The sequence below is a fragment of the Sorghum bicolor genome, chromosome 6 (genome assembly GCF_000003195.3).
Source record: "Sorghum bicolor cultivar BTx623 chromosome 6, Sorghum_bicolor_NCBIv3, whole genome shotgun sequence".
Lineage (NCBI taxonomy): Eukaryota > Viridiplantae > Streptophyta > Magnoliopsida > Poales > Poaceae > Sorghum > Sorghum bicolor.
Genome location: NC_012875.2, coordinates 302,921 through 328,488, shown reverse-complemented (window position 1 = coordinate 328,488; position 25,568 = coordinate 302,921). Strand labels below are relative to the sequence as shown.

The 25,568-nt window shown below is 44.2% G+C and overlaps 1 protein-coding gene across 1 annotated transcript; it reads right to left on the bottom strand.

Moving 5' to 3' along the window:
* On the bottom strand, window positions 22,796-25,527 carry LOC8086049. The gene is made up of 2 exons (XM_002445956.2): window positions 23,387-25,527; window positions 22,796-23,299 (listed from the first exon to the last, which is right to left on the bottom strand). The coding sequence occupies exon 1, from the start codon at window positions 25,384-25,386 to the stop codon at window positions 23,392-23,394; it is 1,995 nt and encodes a 664-aa protein (XP_002446001.1). The 5' UTR covers window positions 25,387-25,527; the 3' UTR covers window positions 22,796-23,299; window positions 23,387-23,391.

The following is a 25,568-nucleotide window of genomic DNA, read 5'->3' as shown; positions in this document are numbered from 1 at the left end:
TGGCGCGCGTTCAGGTCGGACGCGTCCGGTATGAGGTCAGACACGTCCGAGTTGAGGCACCGGACGCGGAAACAGTTTTCACATAGAGTCCGGTGTGCCTCGTTCGGTGAGTTCGTTTCTCGGTGAAACTCTCTGAGTTTGCGTCCGGTGCACACCGGACGTGTTCGGTGTGAACTAGGACGCGTCCGAGTTGGCGTCCGGTGCAAACTCTTCCTGCAGAGCTCTCTAGGTGTGAGTCCGGTGCACACCGGACCGTCTGGTGTGTGCGTCCGGTGTGGCGACCGGTGTTGGCTCAAGTTTGCGACGTTCCCTGAGTTTGGGTCCGGTGCACACCGGACGCGTCCGGTGTGACACCGGACGCGTCCGGTATTTCAAAAGCTAGAGTCCGGTGCCCTGTTAGTGTCAGAGGCAACGGCTAGTTTTCTAACGGTCAAGAGCACCGGACGCTGGTCTGGTCAATACCGGACGCGTCCGGTGTGAACTAGGACGCGTTCGGTGTGGTCGACTTTTGCGCAGTGAAGGGTAACGACTAGTTTAGCCCTTGGGGCTATAAATAGAAGTTGTGGCCGGCCTTGGCAAGTGCTGAGCACCCTTGGGACTTAGTGTCCATGCTTGGGGAGTGCTAGTAAAGCCACTAACTCACATATGCTTGATAGTGATCATCCGATTGTGTGAGTGAGCGATTCTAGTGCGTTGCATTGAGAGATTGCATCGAGTGGCACTAGGTGTTCGTGTTGCAAGCCGGTGGTGCTTGTTACTCTTGGAGGTTGCCACCTCCTAGACGGCTTGGTGGCTTGTGACTCCGTCGAAGCACGCAAGGAGATTGTGTGGTGCTCCGGAGAAGAGATTGTGAGGGGTACGGTGCTCACCCCGCAGGGATCGCGAAGAGCAACTCTAGTGGATTGCTTGTGGCTTGGAGGATCCCCATCTTGAGAGTGGATGTGCGGCACCCGCTGAGGGTTTGGCTTTGGAATGCCAATTAGCTCGTGATCCATCAAGTGGGTGTATCGCCACAACGAGGACGTAGCTTGGTGGCAACCAAGTGAACCTCGGTAAAAATCACTGTGTCAACATTGTCTACTCTTCTCGGTGGTTTGCATTCGCTATACACGAGCTTGTATTTACTTTCTTTATATACTTGTGCTTGTGTAGCTAGAAGTAGTTCCCTTGGGTGGCTAATTCGGTTTGTGTAACCTTGTTAGTCACATTGCTTAGTTTGTGTAGCTAAGTAAGTTGCGCTCTCTAATTTGGCATTAGTTGCCTTGTTATTGAGCTTGCTAGTGAGCTTAGGCTTTGTGCGCTTTGCCTCACTAGTTTGTGTAGGAGCTCCCCCGGTTTGCAAAGTACTAGTTGCATAGGTTTGTGTGACCTTGCTTCTAGAATTGGTTAGGTGAGCTCTTGCTAAGGTAGCACCTTGTTTTCTTGTTTAGGTTCTTTTACAAGGTGCTAGAGAACTTAGATAGAGGGGTGTAGTCTTGGCTAGGCCGATAGATTTAATTCCGCATTTGTTTCGGTTAGCCGGTGCGAGATTTTTTTAGAAAGGACTATTCACCTCCCCTCTAGTCCACCATCTCGACCCTTCAATTGGTATCGGAGCTAGGTCTCTCTTTTGTGGTCTTCACCGACCCGAGAGGATGGCGGCTTATGGGCTAGATGTTGAGTGTCCACACTCTTTTGATGGCACACACTTTGCACGGTGGAGAAATTGGATGCAATGTAATTTTATGTTTATTTCTCCTCAAATGTGGTGGATGGTAGATGTAGGCTTTTCTCATGTGTTGGATGAAGATGATCTAACTCAAGCATAAGAGAAATGCCTAGATCTAGACATCCAAGCTACTAACATCATGTATAGATCTTTTGATGATTGCATATTCGGAGAGATCATTGACATGAAGACCGCCCATGAGATTTGGGTATTTCTCAATGTGAAATATGGGGCAATCCCCGATGATGATGATGATGATGTGCCAAAGGTGGAGGCACATGAGGATGTTGAGCATGACCACAACACCGTGGTTGTGGAGGATTGCTCCACCTCATGGTCAAGTGATGATGATGATCGGTCTACCACAAGCTCACTTGACAAGATTGATGATGATGCCACAAGTAATACAAATGATGATACTACTCCATGCACACTTGATGGTGAAGGTGATGGTTCATGCTCAAGCCATGACTATGATGCTACAACAAGCCCATCCACTATACCACATAGCTTCATGTCACATGGTGACACCAAGGTATATAATGCTAATGTGGTTGATCATGTTGTCTCATATGATGAGCTTGTTAGTAGACTTGCTAGCATGACTATGTCTTTAGAAAATGAGAAAGCTAAAACTTTGAAATTTGAAAATGAAAACTCATTTCTAAAGACCATATGTGAACAACAAAAGCATCTACTTTATGTTACTACTTGTTCACATGAGGAGCTAAAATTGACTCTTGAGGAACTTTGTGTTACTCATGATAACTTGGTAAAAGATCATGCTTTTCTCACTAAGAAGCTTTCTAATGAAGAAATTAAAACTAGTGAGAGCTCATCACTTGGGTCAAATGATCAATCACATATTGTTACTAACCCTTGTGATGTAGGCAAGAAGCATGTATCCACCTCTTGCGATGATTTATTATCTATGCCATGTTCTTCACATATAGATGCTTGTTCTACTTCTATGTCTTGTGAGACTAACCTTTTGAAGGAGAACAATAAGCTTAATGAACAAGTGAAGATCTTGAGCAACAAGATAGAGAGGTGCTACTACTCAAAAGTCACCTTTGAGAATATATTGAAGACCCAAAGAAACTATGGTGACAAATGTGGCCTTGGCATCAAGAAGAAGATGACAAAGGGCGAAAGAAAGCAAGGAAAGAGGAAGCTTTCTCATTTCTTGTGCTATAGGTGCCATGAAGTGGGACATCTTGCTAATGGTTGCCCAAACAAAGAGAAGCTCAAGAAGATAAAAGAAGAAGAGAGGCTCAAGCATGTCAAGTGCTTCAAGTGTCGCACTTGGGGTCATCTCACCTCAATGTGCCCAACCAAGCAATTGGTGAAGCAACAAGTAAAGCCTCAACCAAAGCCACAAGTTGAGAAAGAAAAGACACCCAAAGCTCAAGTCAAGATCAACCATGATTGTGATGACTTGATGATGAAGAAGAAGAAAACAAGAAGGGGTGAAGAGCAAGGCATCCAATGCAAATCCAAGATGCCAAGATGATGAGCAAGAATCAAGACAAGAAGAAAGCTTATGCTCACATCATGTGTTTTGAGTGCAAAAATAATGGACACTTTGCCTCGAAGTGTCCTACCAAGCTTGAGAAGAAGGCTCAAGCAACTCTCAAGAGGCAAGGCAATAAGAAGCAACACATGAGCAAGGAAGAAAAGGCTCAATCAAAGCGAAGTTGCTACTTATGCCGGGAAAGGGGACACATGGCTTATTCATGTCCCCTAGGTAATAGTTCTAAGCCTATTTCAATTGATAATCATAATATGCTTAGAAAGGATGGTGATGGTACCTCTATGGTTACTATTGCAAAACATCCCGCTACTCATACTAAGGCATCGCCTAAGTATGTTGCTCCTAACTTGAGAGGACCCAAATTAGTTTGGGTACCATCAAAAAGTGGATGAATGTGTGTAGGTACCATCGGCATTGGAGACTTGATTCAATTGAGTCTATATTGTTCATCATATGATTGAGTCAAGTATTGAAGCCTAGTGCACATTCAAACCCAATGCCATGACAAGATAGTGAAGTCCAAATGTGCTACAATATACAAGTGTCACATTCAAGTTGTGGTAATTTATTGAATCATTTGATGGCTTGCAAATACATGAGTTGAAGCTTGCAAATTAGATGATCATGAGCTAACCAAGGTATATCTTTGTTGATCACATTCATTTGGGTGCATATGAGTTGATTGAATTGGATATATATACAATGTTGCTTGCTATAAGATGATTGAATGGATAAAATAATTAGTAATCAAGTTTGGATTGATTTGAGTTGAATAAGTTCATGAGATGACTTTTAGTAAGTGGATTGAATGGATATATGTCTTGTGAAAGTATTCAATCAAGTTGATTTCAAGTTTGATTCAATTTGAACAAGCATAGCTCAATTGCCTGAAATCTGTCTAATTTTGAAAAACTGAGCTAGCAGTGATCAAGTCTGAGTTTGAGTGATCAAATCTATTTGGAATGGCTTGAAATTTGGTGTGCTGCTGTACATTCATGATAGATGATGCTGTAGAAATTTCATGAGAATTGGATAAGGGATACTTCGGTTTTGGAGTGGATCTTATCAGCTATAGTGCAGCAGTTTTCAGCATGTAGCAGTGGTGGAAGAATTGAAATCTGGTTGCAATCTAGAAGTCAAATGAAGCTCAAATTTTTACAGCTGCTAGAAGACTTAGTGAATCACATCTCCACCAGATTTCGTGGTATTTGGATCTGTATATTGTGAGATATGGATATTTCTTTAAAGGGTACAGAATCTGTCAGAAAAGTGACAAACATTGGATTGATCTAGAGTCACTTAAATTAAAAGGTCCTCACTTTGGAATTATGATTATAAAGTGTTTGAGGCACCTAAGTTTGGTTTTGAATTGATCTAGAAGCATGACAAGTAATGAGTACAAGGTCATTTGATTGTGGAATGTACTTGGTGTTAGTACTCAAATTGAAGATCAAGATCAAACTCAAGAAGAAGATGAAGTTTAAGTTCTAGTGACTATTGGAGATCATTTAGTAGAAAGAAAAGGATTTAAAGAAGGATTCATGGTTGTTGGGTATTCTTAACATCATTACCAAAAGTAGACTAAGTTCTCTAAATCTAGTAACGGTGCCAAAAATGCCAAACCTATCCCTCACACCACTTAAGCCAAGTTGTCATCCCCAGCATGATATAAGAGACGCGGTATTGAAATATGCAATTGCTCTTCTAAATAAATAATGAATGGGATCTGCAAGCGCACAGATTAATACCGATGTAGCATTTTAACCGGAAAGTATTCTAGGTATCGTTATTTATATTTTTACCACTGGGAAGGGATTAGCAATCATCACTATTGATTACAGAATAGAATATGAGATTGAGCATCTATCATTACATGTATAATTGAGAACATTATATCTAACTCATCATACAGGGATAAGTGTCACATAAAAGATATATGAAATAATAATAGTGACAAGGATAACTAATCTGATCTAGCCACATAATAAATATGATAAGCACCTCAATTAGATACTCTAGAAAGTCATTAGCATGGTATTAGAACGAACTACAAGAATATTCCCTAAGTTATTCTTAACTATATAGTCTAGCATACCATAGTTAGTGCAAGTATACTTAGCAATCATTGTGAGACAAGACTACGCCCATGCATAGTGATATTAGCAGGGAATATGAGAAACATAGCAATCACTCCCCTGTAATAATGTTGCTCTGCCAGCCCAATACACGAGAGGGGGACTATATAAGAATCAATGAAGCTGTCACTATCACGAACCACCCCACGATCTGGCATATTGGGTACAATCGCAGATAAATACGGTATAAGCACCACGCCTACACAATATCTATCATTTACCCATGGATTCGATGGATAAACGCTATACGATCCTAAGCATGTATATAGATCGAATCTAACTAAGCCAAGTACATAACTATGATAAACTAAGAACAATATAATCTTGAATATAAGCAAGTAGAGCAAAGTCATAAGCAATATATTGAAGTAGAACAAAGTCATATTCATAATATTGAAGAACAAAGATAATTAGAAAGTAATTAGAAGCACAATTAGAGAATTACCAAGAATCCTCTTGACAGATCCGGAAACCAATCGAAGATTGACTCCTTCTAGTTCTAATCCTATGTAGCTATGCTAATCTAGATGTCTAATTGATGTGGTGGCTCTAATCTTGATCAGAGGCTTCTTCTCCCTTGATGGAACAATGAATTAGGGTTGAGAGGCTCTCTCCTCCAGGGGCCAGGGGGTTTGGTTTTATAGTCCCTTCAAGTGAATATGGGCCATTGGATCAAACCGACATAGATTGTATGGTTTAGATTCATCCTTTAGGTCGGTGGAGATCTCCCACGAAGCAGAGTCCTGATTGGACTCAGGAGGTGGGCGGGCGCCCAGTAGGACAGGGCGGGCGCCCTGCCTCTGGCCCCGTTTCGCCTCCGCTTCGGTCTCGTGGCTTCTGGAGTCTTCTAGATGTAAGATAATTGCGCAGCACGTTAATATCTTTACGTAATCCCGACATGTGGGCCTTTCTTCCATATTTCCTGATAACCCCCTGCAGAAATAGACAAACACTAAAACTCGTGGAATTCTGTCAGATAAAACCCTAAGTCTGGATGTTGATTTCATTTGGATCCTTTTCTTTATTTATTTGATAATTAAATTTGATACTTAAGGACCGTCAACAAACTCCCCCAAGCTTACCTCTTGCTCGTCCCTGAGCAAGGATAGACTCAGCTATGGATCAGAAGTAGTTGCAATATCTTTAAAAATTGACGGTACACATGCTTTTAAATAAGATCTCATCTCTGAGTTAGAGTAAATTGTCAAGACTTAAAACTTACTTACTTTACCTTTACCATGGGACTTGTAGCTGTCACTTCTATCTTGAGTAGTTAAAAGATAGAACAGTCTAGTAAAGTGCCATGTCTCTTATTCTTGATCAGCTATAGCTCTGGTGTTTTTGCAGATTTTCAAATAAAACTCAGAAATTCCTTGTATGATTCTCTCAGGTCTCTCTTTTGTGGTATTTGTGGATCCTTACCAAGGCAGTGATGGTATATGCCTTCTCTCAAGATATGTAGTATTTGTGGTATGAGGCATAGTGACATTGCCCTCTCTCTCATCTTACTCTAATAAGGCTTTAATATCTGGAGCTCATAGGTGGGAGATAAAGTATACATACTTACAAGACATTTATTGCATAGTCAAACCATGGATCCAAAGAAACAAATCAATAAGCCAAATCAAGATGTGCATGTGTGGCGAATGAATGGTGTATGGTGATAACAATGGTGGAAACAATGGTGGTGGAAGTCTAATTCTACTTTGCTCTTTTGAGGGGATACATACCTTCCTTGCTTTTGAAACTTTATGAGGAGAATGAGATGCTCTTCTTTTTTCTTTTCTCTCAGGTGGGTATCTTGCACCCCTAATTCTACTGTCGGACACTTGTCCATTTTTACCTCTCGTCTCACTTTTTCTTTTCTTTCGAGGTTCCGAGCACTTGCTCCTTTTTATTTCCTCATATCTCTCCTTTTTTTCAGAGCATTCATCTCTTGAGATAATATAGCAAGTGGTAGTAACAAGATAACTTGAGCATTTATTTCACAAGGGGAAAACAGAAATATTTTTGGTTATTCTCTCCCGGATTAGGAGTAGAATATTTTTGGGTGATTCTGGAGATGGAATGGGTGGATATATGTGGATGGTACTTCCGGAGTAGAAGTAGCATATATGAGTGGACGTGCAAGTGAAATCTTGATTTAACCACATGACAAGTTCCTAAGGGTCTACACAGCTTGACCACACTCAATGCTCATAAACAGTAAATAGTAAATGTGTGGCTCAAAGTCTAGCAAGCATGTATATATGGCTATGGTAGGAATTTAAACTCTCATCAAACAGGAACTCATCATGCAACATTTTAAAGATTTTTAAAGATAAAATTCTCCAGAATTCTAGCATCTCTAGGAACAGATAAACAACAGCTCAACCTTCCCATATCGTATCCGTTAACAACTTAGACTTCAGATCAAGTTTTCATCCCACAAGTTTAGGTCTAGAGCAAGCCTTAAATTATAACAGTTATGTCTAAACTTGAGAGAGAACTTAAAATGTACAAATTAGGCAGAGCAACTATTCATCATATCCATGCTTAAGTTTTATTATTAAGATACAGATTAGCATAGCCACTTTATTTATTTATTAAACACACTAAGCAAAAGACATATATATATAAACATAAAATCTTTATTTGGTTTTTCATAGTTTATGTATTTTAATAAGTATAAAGATAGATAGATAGAAATACTTATCGGGATAAATGGGGGTGCTCTCCCCCAAGCTGAATTTTGACGTAATTTCTCTTGATGTAGCTAGCAGGTGGCAGAGGTGTATTTGAAAGTCAGCAGCATTCTGACAGCGATTAGAATGTCCTCCGTCTACTAGTCTTCTTGATTCTTAATTCTGTGGAGCTCAAATAGACAACAAAGCTTGTGGAACTGATTAAGTGTTAGCATAAATATCTAGCCTTTATCATGTTGAGACTCCTTAATAAATATTACTCCCTGTTTTTATATTTTTGTTTTTATAAAGCAGAAAAATATTTATTTTATTTTTATGCCACCACAGTGAATGTACTTATGGGTTTTATGCCACTCGTCTACTCACATGGGGCTTACAGTTTTTTTCACATTTTTATTTTCTTTCTAGGATAATACGAACATGATTAACTAAGTAAACTATTTGAAATAATTGAAAGGGAAAAGATAACTACCAAGTTTACCTCTTGGCAAGGCGTTCGGTGTTTTTAAGTCCTCCGAACGGGACTCTCCATTTTTTCAATTGTCCTGAGGTTCGTTGGGTGGCGTAGTCGGTATTTCCGGCGGCGCCTCCTCTTCATGTATAGTTATCTTCATTTTCCACACCTGACTTGGTGCTTCTGTCTCCTCCGGATAATTCTGTTTAAACTCAACGTCTTCTGACCTTATAACTTCTCCTTCATAGTCTGCCCATCCGTCCTTGATGATCTGCCTCCTCTGGTTGCGGTTGCGTCTTTTCCTTACCTGCTTAGATTCTTCAACGATATAGTTAGGGTCAGTGAAGTAACGGCGTACCTTCTCTGAGGGGAAGTGCATATGGACTTCTCCGGTTCCAATGTAGATAATTGCTTTAACGGTGCTTAGGAACGGTCTTCCAAGGATGATGGGTGGATCATACTCGTCTTCTCCCATGTCAATAACTTGAAAGTCTGTGTAGACAAATTGATCGTCTATTTTGACTGGGACATCAGATACTATTCCTTTAACTTCTCAAAATGTCTAATCTGCCATCTGGAGCTGAATGTATGTTGGTCTTAGTGGCATGGTTCCGAACAAGAGCCGATAGGTGACTGCGGCCATTATGTTGACGCCCGATCCGGTGTCGCAAATCGTCTTGTAGAAGTTATATCCATTTATGGAGCAGTAGATGCTTGGCATTCCTGGGTCGTCCTTCTTGGTCAAAAGCGGTGACTTAAGTTGGTGATCTTGGCCTCCATGAACTACAGTGACCATCTTAGCTGACTCGGTCCACACTTGCTTGTTCCTGTTTCTCCTGTTGGTCCTCTTCCTTGATTTACGTCTGGATTGATCTTGAATTTGTGTAGTCTTGTTCTTGAAGAAAAATATCTCCTTCCTCCCTTTGACGTAGAAACTGATTTTGGCAGCACTGGCGTAGATGATAGCTCCCGTGGTGTTCAAGAATGGCCTCCCTAGGATGATAGGTGCTCTCTCATCATTCCCGGTCTCTACCACTACGAAGTCTGCTGGGGCATACAAGGTACCAACTTGGACACAAAGGTTCTTCACTATTCCTTTTGGAAAAGTTATCGTCTGATCTGCAAACTGCAAACACATGGTTGTCTCTAATAAAGGATATGTAAAGAATTTTTCATAGAGTACCCTGGGTATAATGTTGACACTGGAGCCAAAGTCACAGAGTGCTTCTGGAACGTCCACCATGCCGATAGAGATCGGGATGACGGGGCGTCCTGGATCGCCTCTCTTGACCGGTAGAAGGTCAGTAGAGAATTCAGTGACGGGGTTACTCCAATTACCTGCATCAAACATGTCTACAAGATTTGCAGATTCTAATCCTTCCGGTTGTGATGGTATACCGGGGTTAGTAGTAGGAACAGCAGCAGCTATTTGATTTAACTGGGATTCAATCATTTTATTAAAGCTAATTTGATTCTTGATGGCAGTAGAGAAATTATCCATTCTATTATTTATATTTTCTAGCATTTTATCATTAGATGCCAATTTCTCAGATAGGTTATCCATTAGCTTTCCTTGATTAGACACTAACTCTCTCAAAGGTGGGAAATTATTATTATTGTTGTAAGAATTGTTACCTTGATAATTACCTGAGTAGTTAGGCCTCTGTTGATTCCAACCTTGATTTTGTTGAGGACGGTTGTAGTAGTAGTTGTTGTTGTTGATGATGTAGTTCACATCCTCAAGTATCTCAGGGCAGTGGTTGCCTGAGTGTCCAGTGTCTCCACACTCCTCACAAGTCATGTGAGAGTCGTAGATGTGCATAACTTCTTTCTTGTCTCCAGCTCTATCGTCGAGCTTCTTCATGAGCAGGTCTAGCTTTGCAGACAACATGTCTACCTCCTTCAGCTGATGCATACCTCCACCTCTCTTGCGTGTCTGGGTCCTCTCTTCATTCTAGCTTTAATTGGACGCCATCTTCTCCACAAGAGCTGTGGCTTGTGGTATAGTAAGTGATAAGAATGCTCCTCCAGCTGCAGCATCCATGGTCTCTCGGGCACTGTTGCTGAGCCCATGATAAAATGTCTGCATCAATAACCAACTCTCCATTCCATGATGGGGACATTCTAGGATGTAGTCTTGAAAGCGCTCCCATGCTTCTGGAACAGATTCATCATTTTGTTGCTGAAAACTTATAATCTTCCCACGGAGAGCATTGGTCTTGCCCATGGGAAAGAACTTAGCCAGGAAGTTTGTTGAGCAGAGTGCCCACGTAGTATTCTTCTCCTTTGTAGCGTAAAACCACTGCTTCGCTCTTCCTAACAGTGAGAATGGGAAGAGGCGAAGTAGTATAGCGTCTTTGGAAACTCCTGCTATGGTGAATGTGTTGCAAATCTCCAGGAAGTGTTGTAAATGAGCACTAGCATCTTCGTGTGCCTTCCCACAGGACTGGTTGGATTGCACCATATTGATAAGTCCAAGCTTGAGCTCAAAGTTGCCGTCGATCTCTGCAGCAGGTCCAGTGCGGATGTTGTCCGTAGTGGGAGCTGAGAACTCGCGGATTGATTTGTTCGCCATGGCTTCGAACTCTGAAGACAAGTTCCGGTGATCTTCTTGATTGGATGAAGCTTCTTCGTGAAGTGTTGATGATTTCTTTAGCTTGGCTCTCGTCTTCTTGAATAATGCTTCAGGATTGTCAACAAAATTCCCTGGAAGATGTCTTCTATTCATACATTCCCCTGCATAAGATAAAATAGGAAAATATCGGGGTAAAACTGTATGAGAGAATAGATAAGCTCAATCATATTAGTGATGCGAATGATAACTCAAAATCTTTTATTCTATTCCTGATTAGTAATCAACCTTCCCCAGCAACGGCGCCAAAAATGCTTGTTGGGTATTCTTAACATCATTACCAAAAGTAGACTAAGTTCTCTAAATCTAGTAACGGTGCCAAAAATGCCAAACCTATCCCTCACACCACTTAAGCCAAGTTGTCATCCCCAGCATGATATAAGAGACGCGGTATTGAAATATGCAATTGCTCTTCTAAATAAATAATAAATGGGATCTGCAAGTGCACAAATTAATACCGATGTAGCATTTTAACCGGGAAGTATTCCAGGTATCGTTATTTATATTTTTACCACTGGGAAGGGATTAGCAATCATCACTATTGATTACAGAATAGAATATGAGATTGAGCATCTATCATTACATGTATAATTGAGAACATTATATCTAACTCATCATACAGGGATAAGTGTCACATAAAAGATATATGAAATAATAATAGTGACAAGGATAACTAATCTGATCTAGCCACATAATAAATATGATAAGCACCTCAATTAGATACTCTAGAAAGTCATTAGCATGGTATTAGAACGAACTACAAGAATATTCCCTAAGTTATTCTTAACTATATAGTCTAGCATACCATAGTTAGTGCAAGTATACTTAGCAATCATTGTGAGACAAGACTACGCCCATGCATAGTGATATTAGCAGGGAATATGAGAAACATAGCAATCACTCCCCTGTAATAATGTTGCTCTGCCAGCCCAATACACGAGAGGGGGACTATATAAGAATCAATGAAGCTGTCACTATCACGAACCACCCCACGATCTGGCATATTGGGTACAATCGCAGATAAATACGGTATAAGCACCACGCCTACACAATATCTATCATTTACCCATGGATTCGATGGATAAACGCTATACGATCCTAAGCATGTATATAGATCGAATCTAACTAAGCCAAGTACATAACTATGATAAACTAAGAACAATATAATCTTGAATATAAGCAAGTAGAGCAAAGTCATAAGCAATATATTGAAGTAGAACAAAGTCATATTCATAATATTGAAGAACAAAGATAATTAGAAAGTAATTAGAAGCACAATTAGAGAATTACCAAGAATCCTCTTGACAGATCCGGAAACCAATCGAAGATTGACTCCTTCTAGTTCTAATCCTATGTAGCTATGCTAATCTAGATGTCTAATTGATGTGGTGGCTCTAATCTTGATCAGAGGCTTCTTCTCCCTTGATGGAACAATGAATTAGGGTTGAGAGGCTCTCTCCTCCAGGGGCCAGGGGGTTTGGTTTTATAGTCCCTTCAAGTGAATATGGGCCATTGGATCAAACCGACATAGATTGTATGGTTTAGATTCATCCTTTAGGTCGGTGGAGATCTCCCGCGAAGCAGAGTCCTGATTGGACTCAGGAGGTGGGCGGGCGCCCAGTAGGACAGGGCGGGCGCCCTGCCTCTGGCCCCGTTTCGCCTCCGCTTCGGTCTCGTGGCTTCTGGAGTCTTCTAGATGTAAGATAATTGCGCAACACGTTAATATCTTTACGTAATCCCGACATGTGGGCCTTTCTTCCATATTTCCTGATAACCCCCTGCAGAAATAGACAAACACTAAAACTCGTGGAATTCTGTCAGATAAAACCCTAAGTCTGGATGTTGATTTCATTTGGATCCTTTTCTTTATTTATTTGATAATTAAATTTGATACTTAAGGACCGTCAACAATGGTTACTCATCATATTAAGTCCATCACTTCAATCAATCAATCAATCAAAGTAATTCAAGTAAGTATCAAGAATGGTTCTTTAGAGAGAGGTCACTTCTCCCTATGTGAGGGGCGTGCCGCCCAAGGTGTGGGTAAACCAAGTGTGGTGCTTAGAAGGCTAACATGGAAGTGGTGATCTAAAGGACATTTGAGATGCTTAGTTGAAGCAATCAAAAGGATTGATCATGAAAGCAAGCAACAACCCAAAAGAGAGCTAGTCATGCTATTTCAAGTGATATTCTTAGTAGTTCTCTCATGCAAGCAATGGTCAAAAGAAGAAGCAAGTCAACCACAACAAGATAGTGCACTCGATCATAAATTGGTTTTCATTTCATATGGGTGAAGATTTGATTTATCAATTGACATTTATAATTGGTCTTCACCAAGCTTATCAATTGGACTTCACAGAGCTATTTGGAGTAAAATTGGAATTTTATTGACTATCCTCTACTCCAACATAGCAAAGGTATCATTGTAATGTGCATGATCATTTCATCCCTTACTAGTATGCGGTTAGTGCATATAGTACATGCTTAATAGGATCATGCATGACAAATGAAAAGTTTTCAATTCATAGCTTACCACTATTGCTTGAATGATTATTTGATCTAGTGGTATGAATATGAGTTTGTTCATGAGCTAGTGAACCCAAGTACTTGATCTATTTTGGATTGTTAACAAGTAACAAGTACAACATTGGCAAGATAACCCTTAATGTGAGGTGTGAAAAAGCTTGTCATTAGTTCAAACCGGACTTGGAAGCTTAGTCAAATCAACATAGTTCAAGTCTACAATTAGAAGCTCATGATGATTAGAGTACAAGAACAAGACAACAATGCAAATGGATATCTAAACTCAAATGTTTCCTCAATTGATATCCTACAATGGTACTCATGATAGCAAATGTTCAAGAAAGCAAACAAGTGGTTCCATACTAGAAGACCTTCAATTGGAAGAAGATTTCCATATGGTATCGGACAAGATATTTCAAATGATATCACATTTATACATATGGTATCTATCATACAAGAAGGTGGTTCCACAAGTGATCCTCAACTTTAAGTGATCATCAAGCAAAGAAAGTTCCCTCACCAACAAGATTGACAAGTGAATGACCCATGCTATGACATAGGGGGAGTTGCCCCACCAAAAGGTATCAAGGTCAAAGATCCTATGTGGTATCTCAAGAGCAATTCAAGTAATGTCATTCCAACACATATGGTGATGTCCATAAAAAATGCAAGATTCAAGCCTCAACCATCTATCCCAATGCAATCCTTTGTCACAATGGGATTCACATTTTTACAATTGGTATCACATACCTTTTATGGAAATTGATGACAAAGGGGGAGAAGTTGGAAAAAGATATAATCATGGGATAAGTTGGACAACAAAAGATATGTTTCAAAGGGAAAATATCAAAGATGGACATGGACAAGGGAGCAACATTAATGAAAAGAGTTGGATCAAAAGTCATGGACAAGGGAAGCACACAAGTAGGGGGAGCAAGCTCATGAACATTGATTGATTGCATTTGATTTGTGCATATTCATGTGCTTGCTTGCATTGCATAAGTTTTTAAATTTAATATGCATGCTTGTGTGGTGTATGCTAGTTATAGAACTTGATTGATGATATGATAACTAGCATGCATAGGTTGGTAGCTAGACTTGTGTTCTTCAAGTAAAGACTAGACCCTTGCTTATATTGTTGATCTCACGGGGTTTCTAGTGTTTTTGTTGTCTAGCTACTCATGGTGCTAAGGATGGTGTACATTGAATGCTTCAAATACTATCGAACTTGGTATCGAGCTACAAAGGTTTATCCTATACACCTTAGCACTTAGCAGGGTTTTATGGTGCTTATCCAAATCTTGACATAGAGCTTAAATGTTGGATAAGTAGCATAAAATCCGAAACAAGTTAGCAATTTACACTTGTGTGAAGTGCTAGCTTGAAAAAGCTTAATTTCCATATCTTTGTAGAGTTGTCATCAATTACCAAAAAGGGGGAGATTGAAAGGTCCTTGTTTGGTTTTGGTAATTGAGTGACAACTTAGGTGGACTAATAGTGTTTATGTGAGATACACAGAAGATTAGTCCACAGGTGATTATATGATGATGGAGGAGCTCATTGCACATGAGACATGACATGGAGTCATGTGACCAAGGTGGAGAAGATCAAGATGAGGCTTGGCTTGATGGACCGGTTGCAAGAGTGAAGGGCAAGTCGGAGGCTTCGAAGCGAGGGACCGCGTGTGACGGTGAAGCTTGAGCAAGACTTGGCGCCGATGGACCGAGGCAACGGTGAAGAGCAAGTGAGGTCAAGATCGATGAACCAATATGGTCACGTGATGATATGAAGTGGATCATATCATTTGGTGACGGTTGGTGCATGTGTTGCATCAACATTGGAGGAGATGAAATGGAAAGCGCAAGGCAAAGGTATAACCTAGGGCATTTCCATTTCACCGGTCATAGGTGTGTAGAGAAGTTTATGACCGGATTTAGGATAGATGGCGGTACTATCAAAAGGGGCAAACTTGTTTGCATATCGGTCATCTAGTGCCACTTGAGCGATCTAACTTTGTATACGTGTTAGGATCGAGTGGCGTGGCAAGTTGAGAGACTAACTCCCTTGGAAAAATGTTTGTGAAAATGCTAACACACGTGCACAAGTGTGGAGACACTTTGGTGTTGGCACATGGAAGCAAGGGAAGGAGTTGGAGCTCATTTCGTGGCGCGCGTTCAGGTCGGACGCATCCGGTATGAGGTCGGACATGTTCGAGTTGAGGCACTGGACACGGAAACAGTTTTCGCGTAGAGTCCGGTGTGCCTCGTCCGGTGAGTTCGTTTCTCGGTGAAACTCTCTGAGTTTGCGTCCGGTGCACACCGGACGCGTCCGGTGTGAACTAGGACGCGTCCGAGTTGGCGTCCGGTGCAAACTCTTCCTGCAGAGCTCTCTGGGTGTGAGTCCGGTGCACACCGGACCGTACGGTGTGTGCGTCCGGTGTGGCGACCGGTGTTGGCTCAAGTTTGCGACGTTCCTTGAGTTTGGGTCCGGTGCACACTGGACGCGTCCGGTATTTCAAAAGCTAGAGTTCGGTGCCCTGTCAGTGTCAGAGGCAACGGCTAGTTTTCTAACGGTCAAGAGCACCGGACGCTGGTCTGGTCAATACCGGACACGTCCGGTGTGAACTAGGACGCGTCCGGTGTGGTCGACTTTTGCGCAGTGAAGGGTAACGGCTAGTTTAGCCCTTGGGGCTATAAATAGAAGTTGTGGCCGACCTTGGCAAGTGCTGAGCACCCTTGGGACTTAGTGTCCATGCTTGGGGAGTGCTAGTAAAGCCACTAACTCACATATGCTTGATAGTGATCATCCGATTGTGTGAGTGAGCGATTCTAGTGCGTTGCATTGAGAGATTGCATCGAGTGGCACTAGGTGTTCGTGTTGCAAGCCGGTGGTGCTTGTTACTCTTGGAGGTTGCCACCTCCTAGACGGCTTGGTGGCTTGTGACTCCGTCGAAGCACGCAAGGAGATTGTGTGGTGCTCCGGAGAAGAGATTGTGAGGGGTACAGTGCTCACCCCGCGGGGATCGCGAAGAGCAACTCTAGTGGATTGCTTGTGGCTTGGAGGATTCCCATCTTGAGAGTGGATGTGCGGCACCCGCTGAGGGTTTGGCTTTGGAATGCCAATTAGCTCGTGATCCATCAAGTGGGTGTATCGCCACAACGAGGGCGTAGCTTGGTGGCAACCAAGTGAACCTCGGTAAAAATCACCGTGTCAACATTGTCTACTCTTCTCGGTGGTTTGCATTCGCTATACACGAGCTTGTATTTACTTTCTTTATATACTTGTGCTTGTGTAGCTAGAAGTAGTTCCCTTGGGTGGCTAATTCGGTTTGTGTAACCTTGTTAGTCACATTGCTTAGTTTGTGTAGCTAAGTAAGTTGCGCTCTCTAATTTGGCATTAGTTGCCTTGTTATTGAGCTTGCTAGTGAGCTTAGGCTTTGTGCGCTTTGCCTCACTAGTTTGTGTAGGAGCTCCCCCGGTTTGCAAAGTACTAGTTGCATAGGTTTGTGTGACCTTGCTTCTAGAATTGGTTAGGTGAGCTCTTGCTAAGGTAGCACCTTGTTTTCTTGTTTAGGTTCTTTTACAAGGTGCTAGAGAACTTAGATAGAGGGATGTAGTCTTGGCTAGGCTGATAGATTTAATTCCGCATTTGTTTCGGTTAGCCGGTGCGAGATTTTTTTTAGAAAGGACTATTCACCCCCCCTCTAGTCCGCCATCTCGACCCTTCAACCTCCCACCTCACTATCGCACCCACCTCCACAAATCGCCGTGATCCCGACTGGGTCATGGCGGATCAATGCATCCTTAGCTAGCTTTACAATTCCATCTCCAAAGATGTTTGTGCCATCATGCACACCCCCAAAGCCTCTGCCTACAAAATTTGGGGCGCCATCCAATCCCAATTCCACGGTCATGAGCTCCATCGTGCCGTCTATCTTGAAGCTGAGTTTCACAACTTGGTTCAAGGGGACATGGACATCACAACCTACATAGGCAAACTCAAACGCCTCGCCGATGCTCTGCATGACGTTGGTCAGCCCGTGCTCGAAACCTACCAAGTCCTCAACATGCTCCATGGCCTCTCCTCCAAATATCGCCATGTTGTTCCTGTGATCGCATCTCAAGAACCACCACACACCTTCCTCTCGGTGTCATCCTACCTGCTCTTGGAGGAACAATTGACACCGAGCACGCCAAGTCATCCGCCCAACACACACTCGTGGCGACCGATGGATCCGGATCCTTCGGCTCTGGATCTGGTGCCTCCCAGTCCAGTGCTCCACGGTCCTCCCCTCCGTCCACTGGTAATGGCAACACCACCTTCTAGAACTCCAACAACAACACTGGTGGCGGCTCATGTCATCACTCGCACAGCTACGACACGCCTCCCCGCAACAACTACAACAACAACCGTGGTGGAAAAAAGAAAGGTCGTGGACGCGAGGGCTCCAAAATCAACAATAGCCCCCGTCCCCCGATCGGCGGCGCATGGACATTGGGTCTGAACCCATGGATCAACATGGTTCAGGCATGGCCCATGCCTTTCCTTGCTCCAGCCGCTGGCGTCCTCAGCTCTTGTCCTAGCGCTCCACCTCATCAAGCCTACCTCACGAGCGTGCCGCCACCGACTTACGCTGCACCACCACAGCCCATGGATCTGTGGAACTACCATGCACTCATAGTGTCCTTGAACTCAGCATACAGCTCATTGGCCAATTCTTAGACCTCTGAGTGGTACCTGGACACCGGGGCATCGTCGCACATGTCCTCCAACTCCAATAATATACAATCTCCTGTCCCTACATGTCATTCTCCTCCAATCATGGTCGGTAATGGCACTACCTTGCCTGTTACCCACTGGGCCTCCACCTCTATCCCCACTACCCGATCCCCTATCCACTTGAAAAATGTTCTTGTTCCCCCTCCCTCGTCAAGAATTTAATTTAGTTCGCTCCCTTACTCGTGACAATAACATTTCCATTGAATTTGATCCTTTCAATTTTCTCTGTTAAGGACCTTCCCACTCATACGGTGATCCTCTGATGTGATAGCACTGGTGATCTGTACCCTCTAGCCACTTCAACACCGGAGGCCCTCACTGCAACCGCTCCGTCCGTGACACTCTAGCACCAGCACCTCGGACATCCTAGCCACAACACGCTTCGCCACACTCTCCCCAACCTCGAGTTTAGTTCCACCAAACAGACAGCGTCCACCTGTGAAGCGTGCTAGCTCGGCAAGCATGTCCGTCTTCCGTTCAAGCCTTCCATCTCAATTTCTTATGTTCCTTTTCATATAATCCACACTAATGTGTGGACCTCTCCTATTCCTAGCTTTTCTGGTTTCAAGTACTATTTAGTACTCATTGATGATTTCAGTCACTATGAGTGGACATTTCCTTTACATCTAAGTTTGATGTTCTACAATGTTTACAACATTTTCACGCTTATATTGCCACCCAATTCCAGCTCCCTCTGATTGCTCTTTAAACCAACAATGACAAAGAATTCGATAACCACAGTCTTCGAACACATCTCGCCTCCTCTAGTGTCTCTTGTGCATTTCCTACCCATACACATCCTCTCAGAATGGCAAGGCCGAACGCATTCTGTGATCCCTCAACGACTACGTTTGGAGCCTCCTCATCCACGCCGACATGGGTTGAAGCTTTGACAACCGCCACTCACCTCCTCAACCTCCGGCCTTGTCACACCAGCGACACCAAGACACCATCCGAGGTCCTCCTTGACGATCCTCCCTCTTACTTGCACCTCTATGTCTTTGGATGCCTATGCTACCCCAATCTAACAGCCCAATCCCCAGACAAGCTGAGTGCCCGCTATACTCCATGCGCACTCCTAGGCTACCCACCTGATCATCGCAGCTATCGCTACCTCGATCTCCAAACCTACACGGTTATCACTTCTCGCCATGTCACTTTCAATGAAAACAACTTTCCCTTCCATACTAAAACTTTTCTGACAATAGCGACAACAGCCATACCAGCTATAGTAGATGACTCCACGATCATTCTACCGCCCCTCCTCCTCGCTCTGCCACTCTAGCTGCGCACTCCACACCCATCATCCCTCCTTCACCACAACCCTCAGTGTCACCATCCCCTTCCGCATCACCCACGATGCCACCTCCTTCATCAACTTCACTGACAACACTGAGCGCTCCCGCTCCCATCGCCGCCGCCCTAGTTACCCCACCGATCGTCCACCCCATGATCACTCGTGGGCGGGCCACCCAATCCTCGCTACGCCTTGAGCGCCTACAGCTCTGTTGTCTCCTCGATCCGTTCCTCTACGCGGGTCGCACTGAGGATCCCAACTGGCACTCCGTCACGGCCAGCAAATTCAGCGCTCTTTAGCGCAACAAAACCTGGCCTCGTTGGTTAGCCACTGGGTGCCAACATTGTCTCCGACAAATGGGTGTTCAAGCATAAACTTAACCCTGACGGCACTCGATCAGCACAAAAGCCCAATGGGTAGTGTGTGGTTTTACTCAACGTGTAGGTATCAACTATGGCGAACCATTCACACCGATGGTGAAGCTAGTGGCGATAAGGACCATGCTCACCATCACCGCCTCTCGATGGTGGGCAACCCGGTAGCTCGACGTCTCCAACGCCTTCCTCCATGGGAGCCTCTAGGAACATGTGTTGTGCCAGCAGCCCACTGGATTCGTCGATGCCGCCCGCCCCGATGCCTCCTAGACAAGTCCCTCTATTGGCTACGCCAGGCACCACGCGCCTAGTTCACTCGATTCGCTGCCTTCGCCGTCAAGCTGGGATTTCAAGCCGCCACGCTTGGACTCCTCCCTCTTCATCCTACAGCATGGCACCGAGCTCGTCTACCTTCTACCATACGTTGACGACATCGTAGTCACCAGCTCCAACAGCACCCTCATTCAGCATGTGGTCAATCTCCTCCGCTGAGTTTGCTGTCAAGGACCTCGACGTGTTGCACTTCTTCCTTGGGATCCACGTCAAGCGAACGACGTCAGGCTTCTACCTCTCCTAGCAAAGGTACACCGAGGAGATCCTTGAACGTGCTAACATGTCCAACTGCAGGCCAGTACCCACGGCGATCGACTCCAAGGATGCCACCGACACTTCCTCCTACCGCAGCATTGCCGGCGCCACTGATGTACCTCACCATCACCCGCCCCGACCTAGCCTTCGCCGTGCAGCATGCAGCAGGCCTGCCTACATATGCATGATCCTCGCGCTCCGCACATGACACAACTCAAGAGGATTCTTCGCTATGTCCATGGCATGATGACACAAGGTCTCCATCTGTGTGCCTCGCCCAAGCTCAATGTCACGGTGTACTCCGACGCCAACTAGGGTGGCTGCCTGGACACACGACGCTCCACCTCGGGCTTCTGCATTTTTTGGGCGATGCGCTAGTGTCATAGTTCTCTAAACGCCAAGTCGCCAACCCACCGTATCCCGATCCAGCGCTGAAGCCGAGTATCGGGCCATGGCCAATGCCACCGCCGAGTGCATCTGGCTACGTCAACTGCTCGTCGAGCTTCATTGCCCCATCACCAAGGCCACTGTTGTGTTTTGTGACAATGTATTGGCGGTCTACATGTCGGCTAATCCTATACATCACAAGCACAAGAAGCACATCGAGCTCGACATTCATTTTGTCCACGAATGGGTCCAGCTCGGCGATCTATGCATTCTACATGTTCCGACCGGCGAACAATATGCAGATATCATGACCAAAGGACTCCCGACAGCGACATTTGAAGCTTTTTACTCCAGCCTGTGCATTTCATCCTTTACACGCCAGACTGTGTGGGGGGGGGGTGATGAGGACACAGCTCCGGCATGCACCTGACCAAGCTCGTTCTCTGACTAAGTCTGGTGACCGTGATCAGCACCTGTACACACGCCCTGAGCTCTAGCTGTAGAATCGGTCAAGGACCGCTAACTGTAGTTGTGGATTGTGTACCACACAAACATCTTGTAATCTGTGTATTTAAACACATAGAGATCAGCACGTAAAGCTCAGTGTAATTCTCTATAGTGGTGGTGGTGGGTGGGGAGGGAGGGGGTAATTTTACTTAAGGAAGTTCTATCAGTTTTTCAGTCTGATACTAGCTCAGAGGAAGTACTTTCTCTGTTATATCTGTCTTGCTCACTTTCATGGTTTTGCCTCATCACAGGTCCAAGGAAAATTGAAGAGTGATATTCCACTTTACACTACCGAATCCATTCTTCTGTGGTATTTTTGTTGCTCTGTTCCAAACTAGTTTTCCGGCTGGTGGGCGGTGGTCATCATTGAGGAAAACTAACAGGTCATACCTAATGCAGAAATGTTGTTCATTCTATAGGATTCAAAAACTTATATAAGCTTCTTCGCTTGGCTACTGCTCTCTTGACTCTTGCCATTGTTGATCTGTTCCAGAAACACCATGCGGTGCAGTGCAGTGGTGCCTCAAAGGGGTTGGAGCTGCTTTTCACCATTGCTGAAACTGTTTATGGTAACCAAGATGTTGATTTCCTGGCATCTAATCTTCTTGTACCTGAAAATATTAATTTTGTGTTGCGGTAAAGCCGTTGTGCCCTCTCCTGTAGCAAGTTCTCTCCTCATTTGCGGTGCTTCTTTGGTTGCAGAAGCTTGCCCTCTTCCCTGGGCACACATGCAGGCATGACATAGCGAGGTTCTTGCTCAGGAATTCACTACACAATGTAGAGCTGGCATAAAAGCAGTATCACGTCAAAAGCTTGGCCCTTTTTCTGTCTTTGCAGTGTAGTCAGCACAGATAAATATAGAGCAGCAGATTAAAAAGTTGGACTAGAAGTCTAGAACCATGGATATTTTAAATTTTATTCTGGTAAGGACACTACAATAAGTTCCCAGTTTCAGTAGATCCTAGTTCGGTTGAATCTTATAAGATATTATTGAATCGGCAAGGGTATAGGTGCGTGTCTCCATTTTTGACGCACATGCTGGATGATTTAGATAGCTAGAACACCTTATTAAAACTTTGGAGCTAGTCTTGGAGATGACAGTGGCATTATAAGTTATAACTGTAGCCCATGTCACAAATGCCTCTTGAGTACTGAAATTGTTAACTATGGATCAATAAACATGGAAGCACGCATTTACACAAAGCAACAACATCAATTATTCATTCAGCCATTCTGTAGCTGGAAGTACAACAAAAGTAACAAATATGAGAGAAACAAATCCAAGCAGTCTCATAAGTGGATCACACGCCACAGCACACCACACCACACAGACGAGACGGGAGCACAAGCGACAACAGCCAGCTCCTCGCTCACCCTTATTTATATGTTTCGCTACTGCTCAGAGTAGAGATCCATCTGTAATACACCATCTTATATCTCAGGCAGGAAGGTGCCATGATAAGAGCAGAGCACCCACTAACAAACCAAAACACAAATAAGCAGATGGCACTGGAAGGCCAATGCAGTGTAGGTCGATGTAGATGCAGGCTGCAAAGGCAAACTAAGTTCACAAGCAGAGATACATATCCATCGCGCATAAACTAATCAACCAAACGAAGGAAGAAAATGACAGCAGGTGAGGCTGAGTCCGAAGCAAGCCGAGTACGTAGTAAGCGTTGCTTACATTTCAGAGGGAGCTGCAAGAAAGACAAGGAGATAGATCCAGTTTATTAATTAGTTCATTCTATGCATACAAGTAGCTTCTAAGACCACAACATACCAACCTGAGTCATATCAGCACGGAGCCCCTGAGCAGTTTCCTCTTGTAATACCGCGAGTGGACTGGCCTGTAAAGGGAAGGATGGTGCTTGCCATCCAATCCGTCCCACTCCAACCTGTCCCACCATTCTTTCTCACAGTCGCAATCCACCTTGTTATTGCTTCTGTTGCTCACGACGGCCGGCAAGTGCCTGAGGCTCCAACAGCCCCTGATCTTAATGGTCTCAAGATAGGGGGCGTAGATCCTCCCACGCCCGCAGATGCTTTCGAGCATGGGCAGCTCGTGCAGGTGGATATGCTTCAAATTTGGGAAATCCACGATTGTTATTGCTGCTCCTGGTGGCTTCTTCTGTTGCTGCTGTTGCTTTTGGTGGCTCTTGGTGTCAGTGTCTAATAAAGGGAAGACCACCCTGAGATCACCACACCACACGATCTCAAGAGTCTCCAGGTAGCGTCGATTGATTACTGACGACGAGAAGGGTAGTACATGTATGAGCCTAGGGCAGAAGTCGAGGTGCAACAATGTCACCTCCTCAAATGATCGATGGTAAATCTGGCTTAACGGCAGTTTGCTCATATCCCACATGAAGCGTGTCCTGGGGAGTTTGGATGCCCAGAAAGTTCTTAGGAAATAACACATGAGCACAATGCCTTCACCTCCTAACTTGGGAGCGGTGAAGATGAATTCCATCCTGGGACACCGCTCCACCCGGCACCACAGTAGGTTATACCATGGCGCAGGGCCAGGGATACTTGTGTTGTACAGGCTGTCATGCACATGCATGATGTAAGCATGATCACATATAATACTTGGTATAGTAGCAATAGCACCACTGTCCATCGTTGCTTTTGTCTTCATCTGCTGGTCTTGTATGTACATGTAACAGTCAGAGGAGCCTAGGCGTTCATCAGGGGGAGGGCAAGGCCTTGTCCTTGTGATGGTTGGGGCATCATTACCATTGCCATCGCCTTCTTGAAGGAGGTGTTCCTCAACTATGACGGTAGCAACATCGGCATAGTACATTGATGCATTACTATTATATTGGGGCTGCTGCTGCTGCCTGTTTGATAGCACTACTTGTTGCTCTTCTCTAGTTTCGTTCTTGGTCCCTTCATTCTCGCTACCGCTAACATCAACTGTGGGATAGCATCTTGGAGAGGAAACCTCTAGGTGTACCTTATGATCGTTAAAGTAATTTTTAAAAGAGGGCACAAATGACCTGAGGAGCCTTGTGTCCTTTATAGAAATATACCAATTAAATTCTGAAGGTGGTTGAGCACCATTCACCAATACCATGGGCCTTGGCGATGATGATCCTGTAGCAGCAGTGCTACTGCTACCAGCCTTCATTTTCTCTTCCCTGCTTCTGCAAGTTGATGCTGATTGGGTGGTGTCAATGTGCATCTTGTGCAAGTAAATTTTCCGTTTGCCTTGTGGTGGCCACAGGATTGCACAAAGGTTGTCGCAGTTATCTAGAGTGAGCTCATCCAGTCTCTGTGCTGTCATGGCACTGAGATCTACTGTTTTGACTGCTGTGCCTGACAAGTCTAGGGTACAAAGATCCTCAAACAATCCACTCAGCAACAGATTCTTCAGTTTAGCACATCCCCTGAAGGATAACTTTTGTATCCCAACACACCCATCAGTAATGATCATAGTCTCAAGTCCGTTGCTGCTAGTGCTTATCCCAGATAAGTTTGCTGCTACACCTCCTCCTTGCATGGTACGGTTTCCTGAAAATTCAAGAAGCTCCATCTTGTTCATTCCCAAGAACAAGTTATCTTCCGAGCAACTCGTGCAGACTACTGTTGACTTTGTTACTCGGAGCTTGCGGATATTAGGCAGCCGGCCCTGCAGCTGGCCGACATCCCAATCCTGTGCTCCCTCCACATTTAGCTCCCTGAGGTGAGTCATGAAATCTAGCAACCTTGTAGACAGGATCCCGTCACAGCGTGTGTAACGGACATCGAGCACCCACAGTTTTTGGAAGCATCGGCGGATCATGGCCTCCTCCTCCTCCTCCTCTCCCCCTGCTGTTGTATCTGCAGTGTCTTGCACTTGACAGTGATCCAGCCATAGAAACTTAAGGTTGCGGCAGTTGATGAAGGGTGGTGATGAAAGGCTGAAGGTGCGGCCACAGAGCTTGAGCACAGTGTCGGGCGACGTCTAAACCAATTATGGCCGGT

Excerpts from the sequence above, each read along its gene's own strand:
- LOC8086049 (XM_002445956.2), bottom strand. The coding sequence starts at position 25,386 with ATGATCCGCCGATGCTTCCAAAAACTGTGGGTGCTCGATGTCCGTTAC.